The sequence below is a fragment of the Salmo salar genome, chromosome 03 (assembly GCF_965601325.2).
Source record: "Salmo salar chromosome 03, fSalSal1, whole genome shotgun sequence".
Classification (NCBI taxonomy): domain Eukaryota; kingdom Metazoa; phylum Chordata; class Actinopteri; order Salmoniformes; family Salmonidae; genus Salmo; species Salmo salar.
The window spans coordinates 84,277,256-84,304,105 of record NC_138293.1 but is presented as its reverse complement, the minus strand read 5'-3'; the positions used below and the strand labels follow the sequence as shown (position 1 = coordinate 84,304,105).

At 45.3% G+C, this 26,850-nt stretch overlaps 1 protein-coding gene across 2 annotated transcripts in view; it reads left to right on the top strand.

Annotated features, from left to right (window-relative positions):
* Window positions 1–5,409: 5,409 nt before the first annotated feature.
* The window catches only part of LOC106601791 (Na(+)/H(+) exchange regulatory cofactor NHE-RF2), a 65,847-nt gene continuing 44,406 nt past the window's right edge, over window positions 5,410–26,850 (top strand). Inside the window, exons 1-3 of one of the 2 annotated variants that reach the window (XM_045715604.2) lie at window positions 5,410–6,399; window positions 8,489–8,785; window positions 9,228–9,272. In XM_045715604.2, coding sequence (XP_045571560.1) covers window positions 6,193–6,399; window positions 8,489–8,785; window positions 9,228–9,272 — 549 coding nt within the window. In that variant the 5' untranslated portion in view covers window positions 5,410–6,192. The remainder of the gene's footprint in view (window positions 6,400–8,488; window positions 8,786–9,227; window positions 9,273–26,850) is intronic. The other variant, XM_045715605.2, reaches the window with a different exon arrangement.

Here is a 26,850-nt window from a genome sequence, read left to right as displayed (position 1 = left end):
TCCTCACTCTCTCTCTCACCTTCCTCTCGTTTTCATCCTCCTTGGCTCCCTCTCCTCTCAACTTTCTCTCCCTCCCTCCCTCCTCTCTCTCCCTTCCTCCCTCCAGTCCTCTAAAGCTGCAGTGTCTACGGATCCTCAGTGTTTTCCAGCTGAATTCATGAATGTGTTTTGGTTTTGTCTGCAGCCCTTGAGCTCTGCACTTCGTCTATAGAGTCTTAGTCATCAGCTGTCTAAGTGCATTAAGCATTAAACTCTCTACCTGTTACTCACCATTTGCATGACCTCAGCTCAGAGGAAATGATGATTATGGCTGATACAAAATGTAAAATGGAACAGAACAGAAGGATTCTCGCCAAAGGTGTGTTTGCATTGTGAGAAGACAAAAAAAGTAATTTCATCATGAATAAGACAGAAAGGAAAACAATGGTGGTATTGCAGACGTATCTATTTACGCCCCCACCACGACGCTGGCCTGAGTGGCAATTTCCTGGAAATTGCTATTTTATTTGAAAGGTCTGCCGGAACAATCCTCTGGGTGTAATGGTTTATTGTTCCGATGGCCAGATTGAAATAAAGTGGATTTGATTTGTGTGCCTTTTTTAGACTGGGACATCCATTATGGTTAATGTAGGAAGAGGGACGAGGTGGCAAACTGGGACATCCATTATGGTTAATGTAGGAAGAGGGACGAGGTGGAAAACTGGGACATCCATTATGGTTAATGTAGGAAGAGGGACGAGGTGGAAAACTGGGACATCCATTATGGTTAATGTAGGAAGAGGGATGAGGTGGAAAACTGGGACATCCATTATGGTTAATGTAGGAAGAGGGACGAGGTGGAAAACTGGGACATCCATTATGGTTAATGTATGAAGAGGGATGAGGTGGAAAACTGGGACATCCATTATGGTTAATGTAGGAAGAGGGATGAGGTGGAAAACTGGGACATCCATTATGGTTAATGTATGAAGAGGGATGAGGTGGAAAACTGGGACATCCATTATGGTTAATGTAGGAAGAGGGACGAGGTGGAAAACTGGGACATCCATTATGGTTAATGTAGGAAGAGGGACGAGGTGGAAAACTGGGACATCCATTATACTTAATGTAGGAAGAGGGACGAGGTGGAAAACTGGGACATCCATTATACTTAATGTAGGAAGAGGGATGAGGTGGAAAACTGGGACATCCATTATGGTTAATGTAGGAAGAGGGACGAGGTGGAAAACTGGGACATCCATTATGGTTAAAGTAGGAAGAGGGATGAGGTGGAAAACTGGGACATCCATTATGGTTAATGTAGGAAGAGGGACGAGGTGGCAAACTGGGACATCCATTATGGTTCATGTAGGAAGAGGGATGAGGTGGAAAACTGGGACATCCATTATGGTTAATGTAGGAAGAGGGATGAGGTGGAAAACTGGGACATCCATTATGGTTAAAGTAGGAAGAGGGATGAGGTGGAAAACTGGGACATCCATTATGGTTAAAGTAGGAAGAGGGATGAGGTGGCAAACTGGGACATCCATTATGGTTAAAGTAGGAAGAGGGATGAGGTGGAAAACTGGGACATCCATTATGGTTAATGTAGGAAGAGGGATGAGGTGGCAAACTGGGACATCCATTATGGTTAATGTAGGAAGAGGGACGAGGTGGAAAACTGGGACATCCATTATGGTTAAAGTAGGAAGAGGGATGAGGTGGAAAACTGGGACATCCATTATGGTTAAAGTAGGAAGAGGGATGAGGTGGAAAACTGGGACATCCATTATACTTAATGTAGGAAGAGGGATGAGGTGGAAAACTGGGACATCCATTATGTTTAAAGTAGGAAGAGGGATGAGGTGGAAAACTGGGACATCCATTATGGTTAAAGTAGGAAGAGGGATGAGGTGGAAAACTGGGACATCCATTATGGTTAAAGTAGGAAGAGGGATGAGGTGGAAAACTGGGACATCCATTATGGTTAATGTATGAAGAGGGATGAGGTGGAAAACTGGGACATCCATTATGGTTAAAGTAGGAAGAGGGATGAGGTGGAAAACTGGGACATCCATTATGGTTAATGTAGGAAGAGGGATGAGGTGGCAAACTGGGACATCCATTATGGTTAATGTAGGAAGAGGGACGAGGTGGAAAACTGGGACATCCATTATGGTTAAAGTAGGAAGAGGGATGAGGTGGAAAACTGGGACATCCATTATGGTTAAAGTAGGAAGAGGGATGAGGTGGAAAACTGGGACATCCATTATACTTAATGTAGGAAGAGGGATGAGGTGGAAAACTGGGACATCCATTATGGTTAAAGTAGGAAGAGGGATGAGGTGGAAAACTGGGACATCCATTATGGTTAAAGTAGGAAGAGGGATGAGGTGGAAAACTGGGACAGGAAAGTGGTCATTTCCTGTTTAGTGAATAATTCCATTTGAGGAAAAGGTGGATAAACCAGTTAGTTAGTTCATTCGTTCGTTCATTTGTTACTTAGTTTGTTACTTAGTTAGCTAGTTATAACTGATTTATATCAACTTTATTCCAACTACAAACACGGTGTATATGGTATGTATGTATACCTTCAAGTCCACATGGACTAGTGCAGTACACAGAGAAAATGGTTTGATTTGGACCAGGCCTTTAGAATCATTATCTCATGTGCAGCCAGTAGTTCCAGAGGAGGGCAGAAACAACCATCATTACATTTCACTTCACAACTTCCTGCTACTTACAACTTAACACTGACAGCACTCATTAAAGATTTTGTTAGCTTAAAACTTTGTTTCACCTCTCCTTACTCCCCCTCTCCTCTTTCTTCCATTCTCTCTTCCTTATCCACCTCCAGGACTGCAACTAAAGCAGAATAACTAACGACGGAGAATGATAGATGAGAGGCGGAGTGAGAAAATGAAAGAGGGAGAGATAGTCAATTCAATGCATCGCCGAAAGGCCTGTTTCTCTCCTCTCTCCTTTCTTTCTTACTTCCCTTTTCTGTCGCTCGCTCTATCTTTTCGAGGAACTGAAAAATTCAGAGAATAAGTAAATGGGGTTAAGATTAAAATTGAAAATGATTGATGGAGAGAGAGAGAGAGAAAGACAGACAGATACAGAGAGAAAGAGAGACAGACAAATACAGAGAGAGAAAGAGAAAGAGAGAGACAGACAGATAGAAAGAGAAAGAGAGAGACAGACAGATACAGGGAGAGAAAGAGGGAGACAGATAGATACAGAGAGAGACAGACAGATACAAAGAAAGAAAGAGAGACAGACAGATAAAGAGAGAGAAAGAGAAAGAGAGAGACAGACAGACAGATACAGAGAGAAAGAGAGACAGACAGATACAGAGAGAGAGAGAGAAAGACAGACAGATACAGAGAGAGCGATAGAGACAGACAGACAGACAGACAGACAGACAGACAGACAGACAGACAGACAGACAGACAGACAGACAGACAGACAGACAGACAGACAGACAGACAGACAGACAGACAGACAGACAGATACAGAGAGAAAGAGAGACAGACAGATACAGAGAGAGAGAGAGAAAGACAGACAGATACAGAGAGAGCGATAGAGACAGACAGACAGACAGACAGACAGACAGACAGACAGACAGACAGACAGACAGACAGACAGACAGACAGACAGACAGACAGACAGACAGACAGACAGACAGACAGACGAGACAGACAGATACAGAGAGAAAAAGAGAGACAGACAGATACAGAGAGAGAGACAGACAGATACAGAGAGAGAGAAAGAAAGACAGACAGATACAGAGAGAGAGAGAGACAGACAGACAGATACAGAGAGCGAAAGAGAGACAGAGAGACAGACTGATACACAGAGAGAGAGAGCGAAAGACAGACAGATACAGAGAGAGAAAGAGAGAGACAAACAGATACAGAGAGAGAAAGAGAGAGACAGATACAGAGAGAGAAAGAGAGAGACAAACAGATACAGAGAGAGAAAGAGAGAGACAAACAGATACAGAGAGAGAAAGAGAGAGACAAACAGATACAGAGAGAGAAAGAGACAGACAGATACAGAGAGAGAAAGAGAGAGACAAACAGATACAGAGAGAGAAAGAGAGAGACAAACAGATACAGAGAGAGAAAGAGAGAGACAAACAGATACAGAGAGCGAAAGAGACAGACAGATACAGAGAGAGAAAGAGAGAGACAAACAGATACAGAGAGCGAAAGAGACAGACAGATACAGAGAGAGAAAGAGAGACAGACAGACAGATACACAGAGAGAGAGAGCGAAAGACAGACAGATACAGAGAGAGAAAGAGAGAGACAGACAGATACAGAGAGAGACAGATACAGAGAGAGAAAGAGAGACAGACAGATACAGAGAGAGAAAGAGAGACAGACAGATACAGAGAGAGAAAGAGACAGACAGATACAGAGAGAGAGAGAGAGAAAGACAGACACAGAGAGAGAGATAGAGACAGACAGACAGACAGACAGACAGACAGACAGACAGACAGACAGACAGACAGACAGACAGACAGACAGACAGACAGACAGACAGACAGACAGACAGACAGACGACGACAGACAGAGGCGCGTACAGAGAGAGAAAGAGACATAAATATAAATCGAATAGCTCGAACCGGCATCCCCATTCAAGTCAATGTGACATTCTGGTGCACTGGACATAGAATCAGGAATTCTATTTCTATCTCTTGATCATGTAGTACAGTCTTCGTGGCCTCTGCAAATACATTCCTCTGCTGCCACCTGCTGTTTCTATGTATAGACAGCAACAGCATAATATATCCGTATATACAGCCTCCTTGGCCTTAGAAAAGACAGAGTAGGGTATCAGCTGACCCTACTCCAATCCTAACCTTAACCATAGTGGGGAAAATGCAAAACTGACCCAAGATCAGTGTCTAGGGGAAACTTCACCCCAGAGCTGTAAAGACACTCCTCTGTCTTCATGTATCACTAGTTTGACTGTGACCATGCAGGCCAGACGGGCTCCCCCTTCTGTTGCAGTTCAGCTTGTGCTACTCAGTGTCTGATAGGTTACGTTCCAATAACATCTCCCTTCTCCTGAAGTGTACACTTGTTCACTAGTTCCCACAAATCCCCCACACCACCACCACACACAAAAAATGATACAACTATCATTTTTCATACCCTTTTTACATGCATTTCGTAATTTGACCACTGAGAGGCACCATTGTAACATGAACGGTATGCGTAATCGTATGCCATGCGGAATGGTGCTAGAGGGGTCATGTTACAAATAAATCGTTATTTACCTGAATTTAATGACAATAAATCATTGTGTTGTCAACATGATACAATTGTGTCCTTTCCGACACAACAAAACAACCTCCCAACTCTTTTTGGTGAGGTCGCCATTTTGGACACTTGAGACACCCAGCGAGCACACTGATTGGTCGATTACATGCGGAGTCCTCGTACCTGGATCCCCATCCCGTGCTAAACGGCAGCATTTCCACAGCATGCGCTTGATTAGGCTACTCAGTGAGAAAGGACCCCTTCTTAGACCACTCTTCAAGAGCTGCGCTCTGGTAATGACAGACCCAGGCAAAACTTGTTGATTTCTAGCGAGGGAGGTGCTATTACGCACCAAACGAGTGTCATATCCAATTATCTGGAAACCCGGCATGTGTTGTAATTGAATCCTTATTTCCCAACCGGTTGTTATGGATGGAGGTCGAGAGAGGGGTTAGTTAGTGCCTGTTGCTCTTTCCTGGTGCAGCATGTTGCACTGGTGGTCTCTCGCTTTATCAGTCCTCAGGGTGGGCAGTTGGAGGCATTGAGGACGCTGCGCTGCCAACAAGAATAATTCACTCGTTTTTGGAGAGACGATACGACTAGCAGATATCTTGGCTCCACCAAGCAATACGTTCGCCTGGGTCGATAATTTAGGCTATTTTTAGGAGTTTGCCTTTATTACATGTGAAGTTCAATGCTGGAATGTAATTTTTAAAACGGAGCGTTTTCTTGTGTTTGGAGCGTTTTTGTGTGTGAAGAACCTGCAGAGCAACTTTTGGAACAAATTACGCATAAGAAGAGGATGGTGTTTTACATGTAGAGTGAAAGTTTCGCTCTGCGCTCTGTTGGGTCATTATTGTATTACATTTTTGTATTTTTTTCTGTTTTGCTAACTATATTCAAGAACAAAACAGGTTTAAAGCCCTGGACTGCAGGAGAAATGGCCAGCGAACTGAAACCACGGCTTTGTATCATGACAAAGAGTGAGAACGGGTATGGGTTTCACTTGCACGGTGAGAAGGGGAAGAACGGCCAGTACATTCGCAAAGTTGAGCCCGCGTCGTCAGCAGAAGCTTCGGGGCTGCGCCCGGGGGACCGTGTCATTGAGGTGAACGGGGGAAATGTGGAGAAAGATACGCACCATCAAGTGAGTATAGCACATCACGAACTGTCCAACTCCATCCGATTTTTTCTGTCAGTGGACTACATCGACATGTTTAATATGCGCCAGCAGCATACCACTGCTGGCTTGCTTCTGAAGCCAAGCAGTGTTGGTCCTGGTCAGTCCCTGGATGGGAGACCAGATGCTGCTGGAAGTGGTGTTGGAGGGTCAGTAGGAGGCACTCTTTCCTCTGGTCTAAAAAAAATGCCCCAGGGCAGTCATTGGGGACATTGCCCAGTGTAGGGTGCTGTCTTTCGGATGGGACATTAAACAGGTGTCCTGACTCTCTGTGGTCACTAAAGATCCCATGACACTTAGTGTAAGAGTAGGTGTGTTAACCCTGGTGTCCTGGCTAAATTCCCAATCTAACCCTCATACCATCACGGCCACCTAATCATCCCCAGTTTACAATTGGCTCATTCATCCCCCCTCCTCTCCCCTGAAACTATTCCTCAGGTCGTTGCTGTAAATGAGAATGTGTTCTCGGTCAACTTACCTGGTAAAATAAGGGGTAAATAAGTATGTTATGAGCCTAGTGTTTCAGTAATGATATTGTCATGGTAGTGACAGACAGACAGAGGAGGACACGGAGAGGTCAGCCACTGTATCATCCACTGGCGTTCAAAACGTTGAAGGAGCACTTGACATTTGATTTGATACTTGTATTTATTCCCTGCACACTTAATATGGTTTTATAAGCATATTATACCTGTATAAAATAATCATAGTATACAACAATGGACAATACCAAAATACACCATTATTTTATCTCCCCTAAAACACTCAGCATTACCCCATGGAGTGGCATAATATAAATCATACCAAAACCCCTAACAACTTTTCCAGGTTAAAATATCCACTTTTTTACAACTAGGCATTGTAAGACACAGTGCATGGTTACATGGCACACTAACCAAGTTGTTTAGTCTAGAATGTTCTATGGTCTGTGAGAATAAGCAGACAGTCTAGACAGCCTTTCAGAAGTTGCTGGAAGACATCACACATCTCCCTATCATCAGCTGCTGAGACTGCCTGGTCACACACACACCCACTCTCACACACACTCACACTGCTGTGTTGATAGTGATCTGAGTTCTTAGTGAATGGCTGTGTTGTATCTCCGATGGGCAATGGCAGCCTGAAGATGAGGCAAGCACACCTAAAGCAGACATAGCGTGCATGAGATTGAAGTGGAGCCAATCTATTCCAGTGAGGTAGGATGTCTGAAATGGCTGTCATCATGTTAGTTTCATGTCAGCGTGTGTGACCTCTGACATTGTGACCCAGGATGAGACATATAGTAAGCCCTGCTCTGTAAATGTGTAACACGTTGGTCCGGTGAGCCACACTCGCATGATGAGGAACCTAGCCTGAGACCTTGTCTGAGACCTTTAGAAGACCTAATACTTATAGACTTTAGCTCAGTGGGCTGACACAGTCTTGTGGCGCCCATGCAGGAGACCTGGGATCAAAACCCGGTTAGTCACGTGTAGTCCAATGGGTATGCAATCAATCTGGACCTCATAACCAACTGTTCTATAAATCACCAGAGTTCCAGACGTCCTCGTTGTGTTTACATCCCAAACCCTTCCTCCCTAGTCCCTCACCCCATGCCACTCAGCAGTAAGTCATCACTGGCGGAGACAGACGTCTACTGGGACGTCTGGGACAAGGGAGACCCACTTTAGACACTTCAACAAAGAGGCTGACATGATGAAGGGTCCAGATGCTGTAGAGAGTGTTGGTGTTTCTGTCTCCAATCAACCCCTATTCCCTGTAGTTCACTACTTCATTATCATGTCAATTATCATGTTATTACTCTCATTCTCTTTCTCTCCCTATCTTACGCTTTCATCCTCTCCTCTGTTCCATTCCATTCAAAGGGCTTTATTGGCATGGGAAACATATGTTTATATTGCCAAAGCAAGTCAACTAGATAATAAACAACAGAGTAATATATACAATAAAAACATGAACAGTAACACTCACAAGTTTCAAAGGAATTTCAAATGTCATATTATGGCTATGTACAGTGTTATAATGATGTGCGATAATGATCTCCCTCTCCCCACAGGTGGTGCAGAGGATCAAGGCGGTGGAGCATGAGACCAGGCTGCTGGTGGTAGACCGGGAGACGGACGAGTACCTCCGCAGCCTGCGCCTCGTCTGCACCGAGGAGATGGCTGTCCGTCTGGGGGGACTCACCTCTGTGTCCCCCTCCTCGCCCCCAGCCTCACCGCCCCCCTCCTCGCCCCCGGCCTCCTCGCCCGCAGCCAAGAGAGAGAACGGCTCTGTGTCCAAGCTGCCCGCCACCCTGACCAGAGAGGTACCCAAGCCCACGCGAAGGTCTCCGTCGCGGGCCGCCAAGAAGGTGCGTACCCCCTCGGGTTGAGACTCAATGGATGTTTACTCTGTAGGGGTGTTGTGGTGGTGGGTTAGTGCTGGGCTGGAACGAAAGCTTCCACACGCACAAAGACACACCAGAGACCACCAGCTGACATAGATAAATGCTTTTTACACTGGAGTAGGGCTGTGTTCTTGACTTAGTGCAGGGCTGGAACAAAATCCTGCACTCATATCTGCACATCAGATATGGACTGAAGGCTCCTGGATCAGGGGATGGTATTTCGGGGATTATGGCTAAAGTTAGGGGATGTTCGAGAGAACATACAGTACTTACTTAGGCCTTTGAATTCCTTATGGAATTACTCGCTTCCAATCTCTTCCAAACTCTTCTGTCCTGCACCATTCCTTCAAGGTGTTGCTACGTCAACCCCACTTTCTTCATGTCTTGTTCTGTGTCACCCCTCCAGGTGTTCTTGGGTCTTCCTCTCTTGCTTTCACCCTGTGGTTTCCAGGTAAGATCGAGTTCAACGTTAGCTCAAGGGTAGCTAAACCCAAACTGCTATCTGCTATCTACACAGTACCATGCTGTCACAGTGTGCTGGTATTTGAATGTGGGTCAGCATTCTCTCGCTGTAGCAGCCAGAGAAGCCGATGTATAACATCTGATTGCCTATAGTCACAGATCTAGGGTCAGTTTATCTTCCCCAAATCATAACCTCCGCTATTGGGGGGAGACATACAAATTGACCTTAGATCTGTGTCTAAGGGTGACTCCATCCTATTCCCGCTGAGATCTGATTACCTGGGTCTTGTTTTTCGAGCTGGCTGACTGAGCTCCAACCTGATGTGATGGCCTAGATTAGATTAGACCTGTCCTCTATTTGAGGGGAGCCCTGTCCAAGCCCTGTGGTGTGTGTGTGTGTGTGTGTGTGTGTGTGTGTGTGTGTGTGTGTGTGTGTGTGTGTGTGTGTGTGTGTGTGTGTGTGTGTGTGTGTGTGTGTGTCAGATGGCAGGATTGGTTCCAGACTCCTTGTAGTTGTAGTGGTCAGAAAGGCACTCAAAGGTCAAGGGTCATTACATCACAGTGGTTAGGATTCTGACCTAATGGCCAATGCAGCAATTCTCCCTGTGCTTGCCAAGTACCTAAGTGACATCCTGTGGCTGTAGAAACTACTATCCACACAGTATTACAGTAGACCTCAGAGTAAAGTGCTGTGCTAGGATCAGTTTAGCGTTTTAGATCATAATAAATGAATAATAATAAATAAGATGGATGGACAGTGGGACCTGATCCTAGATCAGCACTCCTACTCTGTAAGGCTTTATGAATAGGGACCCTTGGGTGAACATGTTCTGGTGAATGGTTGTATGTGCAGATGAAATATGATAGCCCTGGCTTATAGCCCTGGGTTGCAAACAGTTTCTTTTCTCAAATCTAGTTCAAGTATTGCATGTTGATTTGGAAAACATTTCCGTTGGGTCCCTGTCTTCCTGACAATCTACTCTGCTTTTGTTTTCATCTGCAAGTTGAGGCTTCTCTGCTTCTGTTTCATGCATTCAACAGAACATGTGTTTTCACTTACGCTCGTCTTGCCAATTGGTGCACGATGCAGAACTCTTATTTCTACATAAGCACTGACAAGGCCAATCTGTGTGTGTGTGGGGGGGGGGGGGGGGGGGGGAGGTGCGTGTGCTGTGGTGTGTGTGTGTGCGTGTGGTGTATGTGTGCATGCGTGCAGTGTGTGTGTGTGTGTGTGTGTGTGTGTGTTTAGCCTTTGCTCAGCTGCGATCGCTTTGTGAGCCGTGGAGAGAAATCCCAGCAGCCTGAGAGGCCAGAAGGCCTAACTAAGCTCAGGAAATGTATCTCTCTCTCGCTCCTCCCCCCCACACCCCTTCCTCGCTCTCTCAATCTCTCTCTGACCAAGCTTGCCTGAAGAGAACATAAAATACGCAGAGACGCCAGAAACAAATCCTTTCCAAGTGGAGAGAAGGAAAGGAGAGGAGAGGAAAGGAAAGGAGAGGAATGGACCGAGTTTGGGAAACCCTGCACAACAGCCAGTCAGTGGGCCAGTGTAGGGTAGTGTGGATGTCTGGAGGACACACACACACATACTCTCATGTACGCACGGCACGCACACACACACTCATGTATGCACGGCACGCACACACACACTCATGTATCCACAGCACGCACACTCACATGTATGCACGGCACACACACACACACACACACACACACTCATGTATGCACGGCACGCACACACACACACTCATGTATGCACGGCACACACACTCTCACGTATGACTAGGGTCCTGCAGCTGGACATGCCTATGGTAATGTGTAACAAGCTGTGGGTGGACGAGGAGGGGATATTTCCTGTTTCATCACAAAGGGATCAAAGTGTGTTTGTGTGTGATGTGTGCATGCATGCGTGTGTGTCCACTCTAATCCACAGAGCTAAAAGAATATATTTATTTGTTGATATAGTATAGCTGGTGGCCAGGACTCATTCTAAAATAACAAGGGGACAGTATCCGGTCTGCAGCCTTTAGCTGACCCCAATGCCTGTACTCTGTCAGTGTCCCAACTGAGAGTCCATGTTTTATAAGAGATGTATTTCAGTCTAGATATGCAATATAAAACATGGACCATGCATCTGTAACTTCCATTGCAGACGCCAGAGGCTGACGTAGAGAGTGAGTGACTGGAACGTCCCTCCTAGCTGTCAGTACCAGCCGTCTGTCTCACACCCTGTCTCCCACACACGTCTGTTTTCCCGCCTTGGCCTCCGCTGTGGTCCATAAAACAGACGTAGAAACGTCTGACCAGCTGGATGGATGGGGAACAGGGAGGGAGGGGCTCTGTAGCAGGGCAGCTGCTCAGTCTTTCACAGGATGGCTACTTAACCACAAAGCAGTTGTGATCAGTTTTAGATGTGACTGTTTAGTCTACTCAGTTATCTAGAACACTAACGAACCCCTCTTTTCCTCTCCTCTTTACTGTGTATGCAGTGAGCCCAGTTTGCTACAGGAAGTGTTGTCAGGGCAGCCAGACTCCGAGGGTTACCTTGAATTCCAGGACTTCCTGGGGGGAGGAGTCGAGGGAGGAGCTGAGGGATTAGGCTCCAGTCTGCAGCCCAGTCTGTTCTGGGGCTGGGAAGTATTGCAGGCAGCACCTCTACAGAGCTCCACAGACCCCCTGTCACCAACCGTAATCACTAACACATTCACCTAATGTGTGTGTGTGTGTGTGTGTGTGTGTGTGTGTGTGTGTGTGTGTGTGTGTGTGTGTGTGTGTGTGTGTGTGTGTGTGTGTGTGTGTGTGTGTGTGTGTGTGTGTGTGTGTGTGTGTGTGTGTGTTCATGCGTGCACACGGGTGTATGTCTGCATATGTGCATGTGTGCATTACAGCCTGTGTAAGTGGATGTATGCATGCTTGTCTGTATGTCCACGTGCCACCTTTTGCATCGGTGCATCTGTGTGTGTAGAAGTTATACGATTCTTACTGGGGTTTTCTCTCCCTTCATCTTCTGGTTTCCTTTTCCCTGCATTCCTCTACTGTTTACACTCCTGTAGATTTGAGAGACAGCTAAGAGTCCAGAAGAAGAGATTGACTCAGAACCAACTGATTTCAGGCTGTACTGACTGTGTGACTGTAGCTGTACTGACTGAATGACTGTAGCTGTACTGACTGTGTGACTGTAGCTGTACTGACTGTGTGACTGTAGCTGTACTGACTGAGTGACTGTAGCTCTACTGACTGTGTGACTGTAGCTGTACTGACTGTGTGACTGTAGCTGTACTGACTGAGTGATTGTAGCTCTACTGACTGAGTGACTGTAGCTGTACTGACTGAGTGACTGTAGCTGTACTGACTGAGTGATTGTAGCTGTACTGACTGAGTGACTGTAGCTGTACTGACTGAGTGACTGTAGCTGTACTGACTGAGTGACTGTAGCTGTACTGACTGAGTGACTGTAGCTGTACTGACTGAGTGATTGTAGCTCTACTGACTGAGTGACTGTAGCTGTACTGACTGAGTGACTGTAGCTCTACTGACTGAGTGACTGTAGCTGTACTGACTGAGTGACTGTAGCTGTACTGAATGAGTGACTGTAGCTGTACTGACTGAGTGACTGTAGCTGTACTGACTGAGTGATTGTAGCTGTACTGACTGAGTGACTGTAGCTGTACTGACTGAGTGACTGTAGCTGTACTGACTGAGTGATTGTAGCTGTACTGACTGTGTGACTGTAGCTGTACTGACTATGTGACTGTATTGACTGTGTGACTGTAGCTGTACTGACTGTGTGACTGTATTGACTGTGTGACTGTACTGACTGTGTGACTGTAGCTGTACTGGCTGTGTGACTGTATTGACTGTGTTACTGTAGCTGTACTGACTGTGTGACTGTATTGACTGTGTTACTGTAGCTGTACTGACTGTGTGACTGTACTGACTGTGTGACTGTAGCTGTACTGACTGTGTGACTGTATTGACTGTGTGACTGTATTGACTGTGTGACTATAGCTGTACTGACTGTGTGACTGTATTGACTGTGTGACTGTAGCTGTACTGACTGTGTGACTGTACTGACTGTGTGACTGTAGCTGTACTGACTGTGTGACTAGAGCTGTACTGACTGTGTGACTGTATTGACTGTGTGACTGTAGCTGTACTGACTGTGTGACTGTATTGACTGTGTGACTGTAGCTGTACTGACTGTGTGACTATAGCTGTACTGACTGTGTGACTGTAGCTGTACTGACTGTGTGACTGTATTGACTGTGTGACTGTAGCTGTACTGACTAAGTGACTGTAGCTGTACTGACTGTGTGACTGTATTGACTGTGTGACTGTAGCTGTACTGACTGTGTGACTGTAGCTGTACTGACTGTGTGACTGTATTTACTGTGTGACTGTAGCTGTACTGACTGTGTGACTGTAGCTGTATTGACTGTGTGACTATAGCTGTACTGACTGTGTGACTGTAGCTGTACTGACTGTGACTGTATTTACTGTGTGACTGTAGCTGTACTGACTGTGTGACTGTAGCTGTATTGACTGTGTGACTGTAGCTGTACTGACTGTGTGACTGTAGCTGTACTGACTAAGTGACTGTAGCTGTCCTGACTGTGTGACTGTAGCTGTACTGACTGAGTGACTGTAGCTGTACTGACTGAGTGATTGTAGCTCTACTGACTGAGTGACTGTAGCTGTACTGACTGAGTGACTGTAGCTGTACTGACTGAGTGATTGTAGCTGTACTGACTGAGTGACTGTAGCTGTACTGACTGAGTGACTGTAGCTGTACTGACTGAGTGACTGTAGCTGTACTGACTGAGTGACTGTAGCTGTACTGACTGAGTGACTGTAGCTGTACTGACTGAGTGATTGTAGCTCTACTGACTGAGTGACTGTAGCTGTACTGACTGAGTGACTGTAGCTCTACTGACTGAGTGACTGTAGCTGTACTGACTGAGTGACTGTAGCTGTACTGACTGAGTGACTGTAGCTGTACTGACTGAGTGACTGTAGCTGTACTGACTGAGTGACTGTAGCTGTACTGACTGAGTGACTGTAGCTGTACTGACTGAGTGACTGTAGCTGTACTGACTGAGTGACTGTATCTGTACTGACTGAGTGATTGTAGCTGTACTGACTGAGTGACTGTAGCTGTACTGACTGAGTGACTGTAGCTGTACTGACTGAGTGACTGTAGCTGTACTGACTGAGTGACTGTAGCTGTACTGACTGAGTGACTGTAGCTGTACTGACTGAGTGACTGTATCTGTACTGACTGAGTGATTGTAGCTGTACTGACTGTGTGACTGTAGCTGTACTGACTATGTGACTGTATTGACTGTGTGACTGTAGCTGTACTGACTGTGTGACTGTATTGACTGTGTGACTGTACTGACTGTGTGACTGTAGCTGTACTGGCTGTGTGACTGTATTGACTGTGTTACTGTAGCTGTACTGACTGTGTGACTGTATTGACTGTGTTACTGTAGCTGTACTGACTGTGTGACTGTACTGACTGTGTGACTGTAGCTGTACTGACTGTGTGACTGTATTGACTGTGTGACTGTATTGACTGTGTGACTATAGCTGTACTGACTGTGTGACTGTATTGACTGTGTGACTGTAGCTGTACTGACTGTGTGACTGTACTGACTGTGTGACTGTAGCTGTACTGACTGTGTGACTAGAGCTGTACTGACTGTGTGACTGTATTGACTGTGTGACTGTAGCTGTACTGACTGTGTGACTGTATTGACTGTGTGACTGTAGCTGTACTGACTGTGTGACTATAGCTGTACTGACTGTGTGACTGTAGCTGTACTGACTGTGTGACTGTATTGACTGTGTGACTGTAGCTGTACTGACTAAGTGACTGTAGCTGTACTGACTGTGTGACTGTATTGACTGTGTGACTGTAGCTGTACTGACTGTGTGACTGTAGCTGTACTGACTGTGTGACTGTATTTACTGTGTGACTGTAGCTGTACTGACTGTGTGACTGTAGCTGTATTGACTGTGTGACTGTAGCTGTACTGACTGTGTGACTGTAGCTGTACTGACTGTGACTGTATTTACTGTGTGACTGTAGCTGTACTGACTGTGTGACTGTAGCTGTGTTGACTGTGTGACTGTAGCTGTACTGACTGTGTGACTGTAGCTGTACTGACTAAGTGACTGTAGCTGTCCTGACTGTGTGACTGTAGCTGTACTGACTGAGTGACTGTAGCTGTACTGACAGAGTGACTGTAGCTGTACTGACTGTGTGACTGTAGCTGTACTGACTGTGTGACTGTAGCTGTACTGACTAAGTGACTGTAGCTGTTCTGACTGTGTGACTGTAGCTGTACTGACTGTAGCTGTACTGACTGAGTGACTGTAGCTGTACTGACTGAGTGACTGTAGCTGTACTGACTGAGTGAATGTAGCTGTACTGACTGAGTGACTGTAGCTGTACTGACTGAGTGACTGTAGCTGTACTGACTGAGTGACTGTAGCTGTACTGACTGAGTGAATGTAGCTGTACTGACTGATTGACTGTAGCTGTACTGACTGAGTGAATGTAGCTGTACTGACTGAGTGAATGTAGCTGTACTGACTGAGTGAATGTAGCTGTACTGACTGTGTGACTGTAGCTGTACTGACTGAGTGAATGTAGCTGTACTGACTGATTGACTGTAGCTGTACTGACTGAGTGAATGTAGCTGTACTGACTGAGTGAATGTAGCTGTACTGACTGAGTGACTGTAGCTGTACTGACTGTAGCACCAGGAATGCAACCCCCTTATGCACAATGTACACACATTAAAAAAATGATTTACCCTGTACAGTGTATGGTTGACTTGATATTGTATAAAGAGAAGGCGAAATTGGGCAGAAAGAGAGCGCTAGAGAGGAGAGAGATTGAGAGAGACAGACAGAGATAGAGAGAGAGTGGTGAGAAAGAGAGAGCTAGAGAAGAGAGATTGAGAGAGAGAGAGTGGTGAGAAAGGGAGAGATAGAGAGGAGAGAGATTGAGAGAGAGATATAGAGAGAGTGGTGAGAAAGAGAGAAATAGAAAGAGAGAGCTAGAGAGGAGAGAGATTGAGAGAGAGAGACAGAGAGATAGAGAGAGTGGTGAGAAAGAGAGAGCTAGAGAAGAGAGAGATTGAGAGAGAGAGAGTGGTGAGAAAGGGAGAGATAGAGAGGAGAGAGATTGAGAGAGAGATATAGAGAGAGTGGTGAGAAAGAGAGAAATAGAAAGAGAGAGCTAGAGAAGAGAGATTGAGAGAGAGAGACAGAGAGATAGAGAGAGTGGTGAGAAAGAGAGAGCTAGAGAAGAGAGAGATTGAGAGAGAGAGAGAGTGGTGAGAAAGGGAGAGATAGAGAGGAGAGAGATTGAGAGAGATATAGAGAGAGTGGTGAGAAAGAGAGAAATAGAAAGAGAGAGCTAGAGAGGAGAGAGATTGAGAGAGAGAGACAGAGAGATAGAGAGAGTGGTGAGAAAGAGAGAGCTAGAGAAGAGAGAGATTGAGAGAGAGAGAGTGGTGAGAAAGGGAGAGATAGAGAGGAGAGAGATTGAGAGAGAGATATAGAGAGAGTGGTGAGAAAGAGAGAAATAGAAAGAGAGAGCTAGAGAAGAGAGATTGAGAGAGAGAGACAGAGAGATAGAGAGAGTGGTGAGAAAGAGAGAGCTAGAGAAGAGAGAGATTGAGAGAGAGAGAGTGGTGAGAAAGGGAGAGATAGAGAGGAGAGAGATTGAGAGAGAGAGAGAGAGAGAGTGGTGAGAAAGAGAGATAGAAAGAGAGAGCTAGAGAGGAGAGCGATAGAGAGATAGAGAGAGAGTGGTGAGAAAGAGAGAGCTAGAGAGGAGAGCAATAGAGAGAGATAGAGAGTGGTGAGAAAGAGAGAGCTAGAGAGGAGAGCAATAGAGAGAAGAGAGAGACAGACATATGGTTGTAATGTTATGTACATATGTAAATAGTGGTGGATATAAAACTCAAAACAGGAAGGAGAACGTTTTCTCATTTTCATCCATAAGCACAGCATTACCTATACAGTAATGTGAGTCGTGTCCAGCTTTCTAAAAAGTCTTATTTAACGACTCTAATAGAATCCTAATAGAATCCTACTGAGGACAATGACTAAAGCTGCAGAGGGAGTGTGACTGTTATATAACACATATTATAAACTGGGAGGTTCGACCCCTGAATGCTGATTGGCTGACAGCCGTGGTACATCAGACCGTGTACCCCTGGTATAACAAAACATTTGTTTTTACTACTCAAATGACGTTGGTAACCAGTTTATAATAGCAATAAGGCACCTTGGGGGTTTGTGGTATATTATGGCCATTATACCATGTCTAAGGTCTGTATCCAGGCACTCCGGATTGCGTTGTGCGTAAGAACAACCCTTTAGCTGTGGTATATTGGCCATATATCACACCTCCTCTGGCCTTATTGCTTAATTAACAGGGGGCGTGGGTATATCTGAAGGCTGTTCTCCACACAAACACACGCACTCACACACACACACAAAGAGAGAGAAAGAGAGACACACACGTACGCACGCACACACTGACAGGGTTCTAGATATTACAGTATTACAGCTCTGTCTAACCCAGCCAAGACTATTTCCTCCGGGTGTATATATATAGACTGATGTAAAGAGACTCACTCCAGGACCTAACAGCAGCTAACAGCTTCCTGAGACATAATCAAAGAAACAGAGCAACCCCCCCCCCCCCCCCCCCCCGATAGAGGAGATGAGAGAAGAGAGGAGACGAGATTGTGTCATTATCGAATGAAAGAGTTTCGCCCTTTGTTTGCCTCTCTCTCTCTCTCTCTCTCTCTCTCTCTCTCTCTCTCTCTCTCTCTCTCTCTCTCTCTCTCAATTCAATTTCAATATAAGGGCTTTATTGGCATGGGAATCATATGTTTAGATTTGCCAAAGCAAATGGGGGCTCCTGAGTGGCACAACGGTCTAAGTCACTGCATCTCAGTGCAAGAGGTGTCACTACAGTCCCTGGTTCGAATCCAGGCTGTATCACATCCAGCTGTGATTGGGAATCCCATAGGGCGGCAAATTTGTTCTTAACTTACTTTTTTTTTTTAAAGCAAGTGGAATAGATAATAAACAAAAGTGCAATAAACAGTAAACAAATCTATTCACACACTTGCCAATCAGACCTTACCATTGGATGAATGAGTGGGTTTTAACTTGCCGGTGAAGGAAATGAAAACGGAACCATGTGGTCATGAGGATGTATCCCTTACCTCTTAGTCAGCAGCTATCACCTTAACACTTACTCAGTCACACAAACACACCCCCCTCTCTCACCTTCTCCAGAAGAGGCGGGGCTTAGTCTTGTATTGTCACCAGCACCCGTGATAAAGGGTCAGGTGTCACTTTCTCACAGCATCACACAGAGCAACCTCAGCCACACACACACACACACACACACACACACACACACACACAGAGCAACCTCAGCCAGACCTACACACACACACACACACACACACACACACACACAGAGCAACCTCAACCAGACCTACACACACACACACACACACACACACACACACACACACACAGAGCAACCTCAACCAGACCTACACACACACACACACACACACACACACACACACACACACACAGAGCAACCTCAGCCAGACCTACACACACACACACACACACACACACACAGAGCAACCTCAGCCAGACCTACACACACACACACACAGAGCAACCTCAGCCAGACCTACACACACACACACACACACACACACACACACACACACAGAGCAACCTCAGCCAGACCTACACACACACACACACACACACACACACACAGAGCAACCTCAGCCAGACCTACACACACACACACACACACACACACACACACACACACACACACACACACACACACACACACACACAGAGCAACCTCAGCCACACACACACACAGAGCAACCTCAGCCAGACCTACTCACACACACACACACACACACACACACACACACACACACACACACACACACACACACACACACACACACACACACACACACACACACACACACACACACACACACACACAACACACACACAGAGCAACCTCACACACACACACACACACACACACACACACACACACACAGAGCAACCTCAGCCAGACCTACACACACACACACACACACACACACACACACACACACACACACACACACACACACACACGAGCAACCTCAGCCAGACCTACACACACTCACACACACACACACAGCCAAACCACTACAGAGACTACTCTTCTCATGCGTCAGAGGTGCCGGGGGTTGAGAATAGGTGTGTGACATCATTAGGACTGTGCTTGTGTGCGTGCTCATGAAATTATATCACCTTACTGTGTTGGCATCAAGTAAAACTATTATGTCACTTGGTTGTGTGGGGTTTGGCACCACTCATTATGACGTCGGTAGAGTGTGTAGGTGTTGGGGGGGGAAACAGGTCAAAAACACCTTGTTGACCTCCATGTCTGTGTAGCACACACACACACGCACACACACACACAGAGAGAGACAGCGACACACACACTAGTGATATGCAGGTTGACTCATAACCTGCAGGCCCCGATGTTATATCAGCGGGGCGGACGGGTTTCGGGTCATTAAATATTGTTATGTGTGATGATTCTGAGACACAATACAAATTCGATAGTCACAAGACGGACTTCAAATAGGCCTGTGACATGTCAAGAGAACTGTAGCCTAGTGTATAGATGGGTTAACTGGACGCTGATTAAGAATTAAGCATTTCTTGCAGTAAAATTATACACCAAATTTAGGCACAATTTGGACTTGGGAACAGGAGTGGAGAAATATGATTTCTTTCTTTCAGCCTCTTGAGAGAATGCGAATGCGCAGTTAGATACCGTCTGTAGAGGTGCAATCTTTATCAGCATCATAAAATCTGATAGTATTTCGGCCACATAAAATATGCATCCAATCAGAACTGAAATCTGATCAGAAACACATTGGGTCGCTTTCACAGCTTTCTACTTCCTTACAACCGTCAAACTGATGGCATTTGGACATCTTTTCACAGAAAATCTTTCACGTTTTTTTTGTGTCATTGCATTTTCTCCCCAGTCCCTAAAGGTCTTTGCTTCGCGAATGAAGATGGTAGAGAGAATTTACCGACATCAACTATATTGAAGCATTCATTCTATCAATCTATTACATTATTCTGTTGAGCAAGTGTTTATTTAGTCTTCTGGGGAAACATATAATGACAAGAGAGAAGCATATAGCACATTTTCTATGTTTGTGGTCGGGTGCTGGCCTCAGACTTTCACATATAGTTGGCCGGTTGAGGATGGGTTATTAGCAATTGCAGGAGGGTGCGGGTGAACAAACAGCTGATCCATGCACTGCTAACACGCGAACACAGTAATGTTCAGAAGCAGCTCCTAACGTCTTCAAAGCAAATACAATTTTTTTGTCACTTGAAATGCTTACTTATGAGCCCTTAACCAACAATGCTGAGTAAAAATGTATTTAAGAAAAACAAGTTGCTAAATAAACTAAAGGTAAATAGTAACACAATGAAATAACGAGGCAATATACAGGGGGTATCGGTACCGAGTCAATGTGCGTGGGTACAGGTTAGTCCAGGTAATTGAGGTAATATCTAGGTAGCGGTAAAGTGACTATGCATACATACAACCTCTTCACCCACACATGCACACACATACACCCTTTCCCACCCTCTCTTAATATATATATATATATATATATATATATATATATATATATATATATATATACACACACAGTTGAAGTCGGAAGTTTACATACACCTTAGCCAAATACATTAACTCAGTTTTTCACAATTCCTGACATTTAATCCTAGTAAAAATTCCCTGTCTTAGGTCAGTTAGGATCACCACTTTACTTTAAGAATGTGAAATGTCATAATAGTAGAGAGAAGGATGTATTTCAGCTTTTATTTCTTTCATCACATTCCCAGTGGGTCAGAAGTTTACATACACTCAATTAGTATTCGGTAGCATTGCCTTGAAATTGTTTAACTTGGGTCAAACGTTTCGGGTAGCCTTCCACAAGCTTCCCACAATAAGTTGGGTGAATTTTGGCCCATTACTCCTGACAGAGCTGGTGTAACTGAGTCAGGTTTGTAGGCCTCCTTGCTCGCACACGCTTTTTCAGTTCTGCCCACATATTTTCTATGGGATTGAGGTCAGGGCTTTGTGATGGCCACTCCAATACCTTGACTTTGTTGTCCTTAAGCCATTTTGCCACAACTTTGGAAGTACGCTTGGGGTCATTGTCCATTTGGAAGCCCCATCTGCGACCAAGCTTTAACTTCCTGACTGATGTCGCTTCAATATATCCACATACTTTTCCTTCCTCATGATGCCATTTTGTGAAGTGCACCAGACCCTCCTGCAGCAAAGCAATCCCACAACATGATGCTGCCACCCCCGTGCTTCACGGTTGAGATGGTGTTCTTCGGCTTGCAAGTCTCCCCCTTTTTCCTCCAAACATAACGATGGTCATTATGGCCAAACAGTTATATTTTTGTTTCATCAGACCAGAGGACATTTCTCCAAAAAGTACGATATTTTTCCCCATGTGCAGTTGCAAACCGTAGTCTGGCTTTTTTATGGTGGTTTTGGAGCAGTGGCTTCTTCCTTGCTGAGCGGCCTTTCAGGTTATGTCAATATTAGACTCATTTTACTGTGGATATAGATACTTTTGTACCTGTTTCCTCCAGCATCTTCACAAGGTCCTTTGCTGTTGTTCTGGGATTGATTCGCACTTTTCCCACCAAAGTACGTTCATCTCTAGGAGACAGAACGCGTCTCCTTCCTAAGCGGTATGACGGCTGTGTGGTCCCATGGTGTTTATACTTGCGTACTATTGTTTGTACAGACGAACGTGGTACCTTCAGGCGTTTGGAAATTGCTCCCAAGGATGAACCAGACTTGTGGAGGTCTACAATTATTTTTCTGAGGTCTTGGCTGATTTCTTTTGATTTTCCCATGATGTCAAGCAAAGAGGCACTAGTTTGAAGGTAGGCCTTGAAATACATCCACAGGTACACCTCCAATTGGCTCAAATGATGTCAATTAGCCTATCAGAAGCTTCTAAAGCCATGACATCATTATCTGAAGTTTTACAAGCTGTTTAAAGGCACAGTCAACTTAGTGTATGTAAACTTCTGACCCACTGGAATTGTGATTAAGTGAAATAATCTGTCTGTAAACAATTGTTGGAAAAATGACTTGTGTCATGCACAAAGTAGATGTCCTAACCGACTTGCCAAAACAATAGTTTGTTAACAAGAAGTTTGTGGAGTGGTTGAAAAACGAGTTTTAATGACTCCAACCTAAGTGTATGTAAACTTCCGACTTCAACTGTATATATACTTAATACTTAACCCATGGTGGAACCTGGGAAGGAAGACATGGGGGAACCTAGTGAGGAAGACATGGTGGAACCTAGTGAGGAAGACATGGTGGAACCTAGTGAGGAAGACATGGTGGAACATAGTGAGGAAGACATGGTGGACCTGGTGACGAAGACATGGGGGAACCTAGTGACGAAGACATGGGGGAACCTAGTGACGAAGACATGGTGGAACCTAGTGACGAAGACATGGGGGAACCTAGTGACGAAGACATGGTGGAACCTAGTGACGAAGACATGGGGGAACCTAGTGACGAAGACATGGTGGAACCTAGTGACGAAGACATGGTGGAACCTAGTGACGAAGACATGGGGGAACCTAGTGACGAAGACATGGTGGAACCTAGTGACGAAGACATGGTGGAACCTAGTGAGGAAGACATGGTGGAACCTGGTGAGGAAGACATGGTGGAACCTAGTGACGAAGACATGGTGGAACCTAGTGAGGAAGGCATGGTGGAACCTAGTGAGGAAGGCATGGTGGAACCTAGTGAGGAAGGCATGGTGGAACCTAGTGAGGAAGGCATGGTGGAACCTAGTGAGGAAGGCATGGTGGAACCTAGTGAGGAAGGCATGGTGGAACCTAGTGAGGAAGGCATGGTGGAACATAGTGAGGAACCCATGGTGGAACCTAGTGAGGAAGGCATGGTGGAACCTAGTGAGGAAGACATGGTGGAACCTAGTGAGGAAGACATGGTGGAACCTAGTGAGGAAGACATGGTGGAACCTAGTGAGGAAGACATGGTGGAACCTAGTGAGGAAGACATGGTGGAACCTAGTGAGGAAGGCATGGTGGAACCTAGTGAGGAAGGCATGGTGGAACCTAGTGAGGAAGGCATGGTGGAACCTAGTGAGGAAGACATGGTGGAACCTAGTGAGGAAGACATGGTGAAACCTAGTGAAGTGGACACACTGACAAACTGCCCTGCCTTCAAAGTCCCTATGTCTGCTGCTCTTAGTCCAGTGATGATTATGAGGCCAGCCAGGGACATGTTGCTATTGATGTGGCGTTGATGTGGCTATTCTTCCCACAGTGGTTGAGGCCAGGGATTTACTGTCTGAACTGTGAGTTGAGTTTATATTTCTCCTTCTGCTGGTTTTGATTCCATATTGACCCAGAAACCCCTAGCCACAGCTGGGCATAGCGTTCTCTGTCAGAACACACACTGTGAGGGATTTGTTCTTGTTCTGTCAGACTATGTAATGGTGATTTTCTCTCTGAACTGTGAGTTGTTGTGAAAATTGGGCATCTTTTTGTGCAACCCCTAATGCCTTTTGAAAACTCTCCCTCCGTCTCTGTTCCCCCCTCCTCTCTCCCCTGTCAGACTCTGTACTGGTGTCTAAGTCTTGATGTAGTTGACAGAACAGAGTAAGTTGTTTACTGTCAAATCCTCTGAGCTTTTGGTAAATCCACTTGTTTCTGTGGGATTGAGGTCGTTGCTTATGTCTCCAGTGATTTCATTCCCCCACCGGGCACAGACCTCAGTTCAACATCTAGTTTTTAGTTCAATTTGGTTGAGTAGTCAACTGACGTGAATTCAACGTGAAAGCAACAAAACAATTCACCGTGTCATTGGATTTAGGTTAAAAGTTGGGTGAAGAAAATACAACATTCACTTATGTTGATGACTTTTTGCAAATCCAATCAGTTGATTCAACTTCATCACATTGAGAATTTTTTATTGTTGAAATTATGTGATTCAAGCAGTCTTTGCCAAGTGGACAGTTACCATATATGTCCTACTTCCATTTTCCCAGTGTCTGTAAAGTAACATTATCTTAGTGCAACCACCTGTGTGTGTTTGTGTGCTGTACTCGTGCCCTATGTGAGTTGTATACTGGTACGTTCATATGCAATTGGTTGAATAGGTGCTAGTATCTCTCCAGGTGTCGCCATCCACTGTGTCAGAACACACTAACACACTCTCCAGTCTGAAGCGTGTCTGGACCAGGCCAGGGTTAAACTAGTGATTGACCTACTCCCTCATAAGCTTGGAGGTTCTTCTTGCAGCGTAGAGACCCAGACACACACACACACACACAACCCTCCTCCTGCATTACAACATCATGCTGAGGCTTTATGAAGGAAGGCCTAACTGGAAACATCTGCTCTTTTCTACCTCTCACATCTGTATATATAAACAACCCAGGGGGGTGGTCCTTGTGTGTGTGTGTGTGTGTGTGTGTGGCGCGTGTGTGTGCGCGTGCGTGCGTGTATCAGGTGATGGTGAGGTCAAACAGACACTGATCTGAATCTAAACACTAACAGAGAGACTAAACACCACAAACAGAGAATAAACAACGAATAGCTACAAACTGCAGCTAGCTGTCAGTCCTTACTAGGGATGGGCACGGTTATTCCTATATCCGAACGGACTTCAGGGTTCAATTACCTGGGAGAGTATAAAAAATATATATATTAAAAAGATAGGCCTATTTTAATGAAAAGGCTTTGTCTAAAATGTAATTCAATTATCTGTGACATTGCTACATACAAGGACAGACATTTTAATAAAACAACGGTTATATGACAGTTTTTCACACGTGTAGCCTGTTATTGTCGTCAATCAAAGCAGCACCACAGTGAGGCTCCAAGTGAAGTGGGAGATTTATAATAACGCTAAATGGAATTACAATTACAGAATGAAGTTGGCTAAATGAGATGTAGTAGGCTACAGTGATCAACCAACAGGTAAGCTGTTGTTTAATATGAATGGAGTTGTTGTAGACGAGGTCGCGGGGAGAGCAGCAGAAAACATCAATTAGCCTTGCTAGCTAGCTAACTGGCTTGTGTACTTAGCTAGTTTCTTTATATTGATTTGATGCAGTCAAGAAACACACGATCTCTCTCTTTATGTCAGACACACCAGCCCCTGCTCCTCTAGCACCCCTCTCCCATCTGTCTGCTGAAACAACAAGCACAGTTGTCTCTCCTGAGTCGCGCAAGCAAGTCCCCACTCATGTATTTCAACTATCCAGATTTACGAAGGAAAACAAATCTGGATATTATAAGAATAGTGAAATCATTTCCAAGTCCCATCCCTATTTCTCACTGCATGATACCATATCACTGCATGGTACCATATCACTGCATGGTACCATATCACTGCATGGTACCATATCACTGCATGGTACCATATCACTGCATGATACCTCAGTAGGAAATGATGGAGCTTAAGATGGGAATCTGATCCATATTCATGTGTCCTCCTCTGCAGGGCTGCTGGTGCAGCAGTGGAAGAGAATCTGTGTGGGAATAAATGGATGTAGAGAACATGGTGTGGGGTTAGGGTCAAGGTCAGAGGTTAGGGTTGAATAACACAGATACAAGGCAGGGAGGGAGGGAGGGAGGGAGGGAGGGAGGGAGGGAGGGAGGGAGGGAGGGAGGGAGGGAATAATGATAGAGAGCTGGAGTAGAGTGAAAGAGTGTTGTGTTGAAGGAGAGAAAAAAAGACTGAAGCAGTAAGAGGAAGGTGAGAGAAAGAGGGAGAACGAGAGAGAAAGAGAGAGGCTGTGAGAGAGAGAAGAGATAAGAGAGAGAGAGTTGTGTGTTAGAGGATGTGTTCTTGGGTGCTAGCCTTTAAGCAGATAGAGTATCCATGACTAATGGAGCCAGTGGACAACTGCTTTGTAAATACAGTTGTAGAGTACAATGATGACACACACACTTCTGTCTTTTATCTGTTGAAGCTCAACAGGTTGTTCTGGATCATATGAACTTCATAAATCCCTTCTTTCACCTCTTCTCTTTCTTTTCTCCTATTCCCACATTTCTCATCTCTCCATCTGCAAAGGGATTTTGTAAATGTTGTTTTTGTCTTGCCTCATTGTTTTGATGTAATTCTGTGGGTAGTTTTCTGCCAGTTTTTCTCTGTGTGAGAACTTGTGAAAAGTATCATCTGGCTCTTTGCTGTCTCACATTGTGTCTCAGTCTGTCTCACATCAGTTCTCAGTAATGGGATAAAGATGACTGGGGTCGGCTCCACTCGAGAGGGACACAGTACAGGAGTCTTCTGTATTCTGGAGCCACTCAGCTGACAAGAGAGCTGAAAGCACAAAGCAGCTTGGTTAAAACACTCTCCTGGGCCCATATTC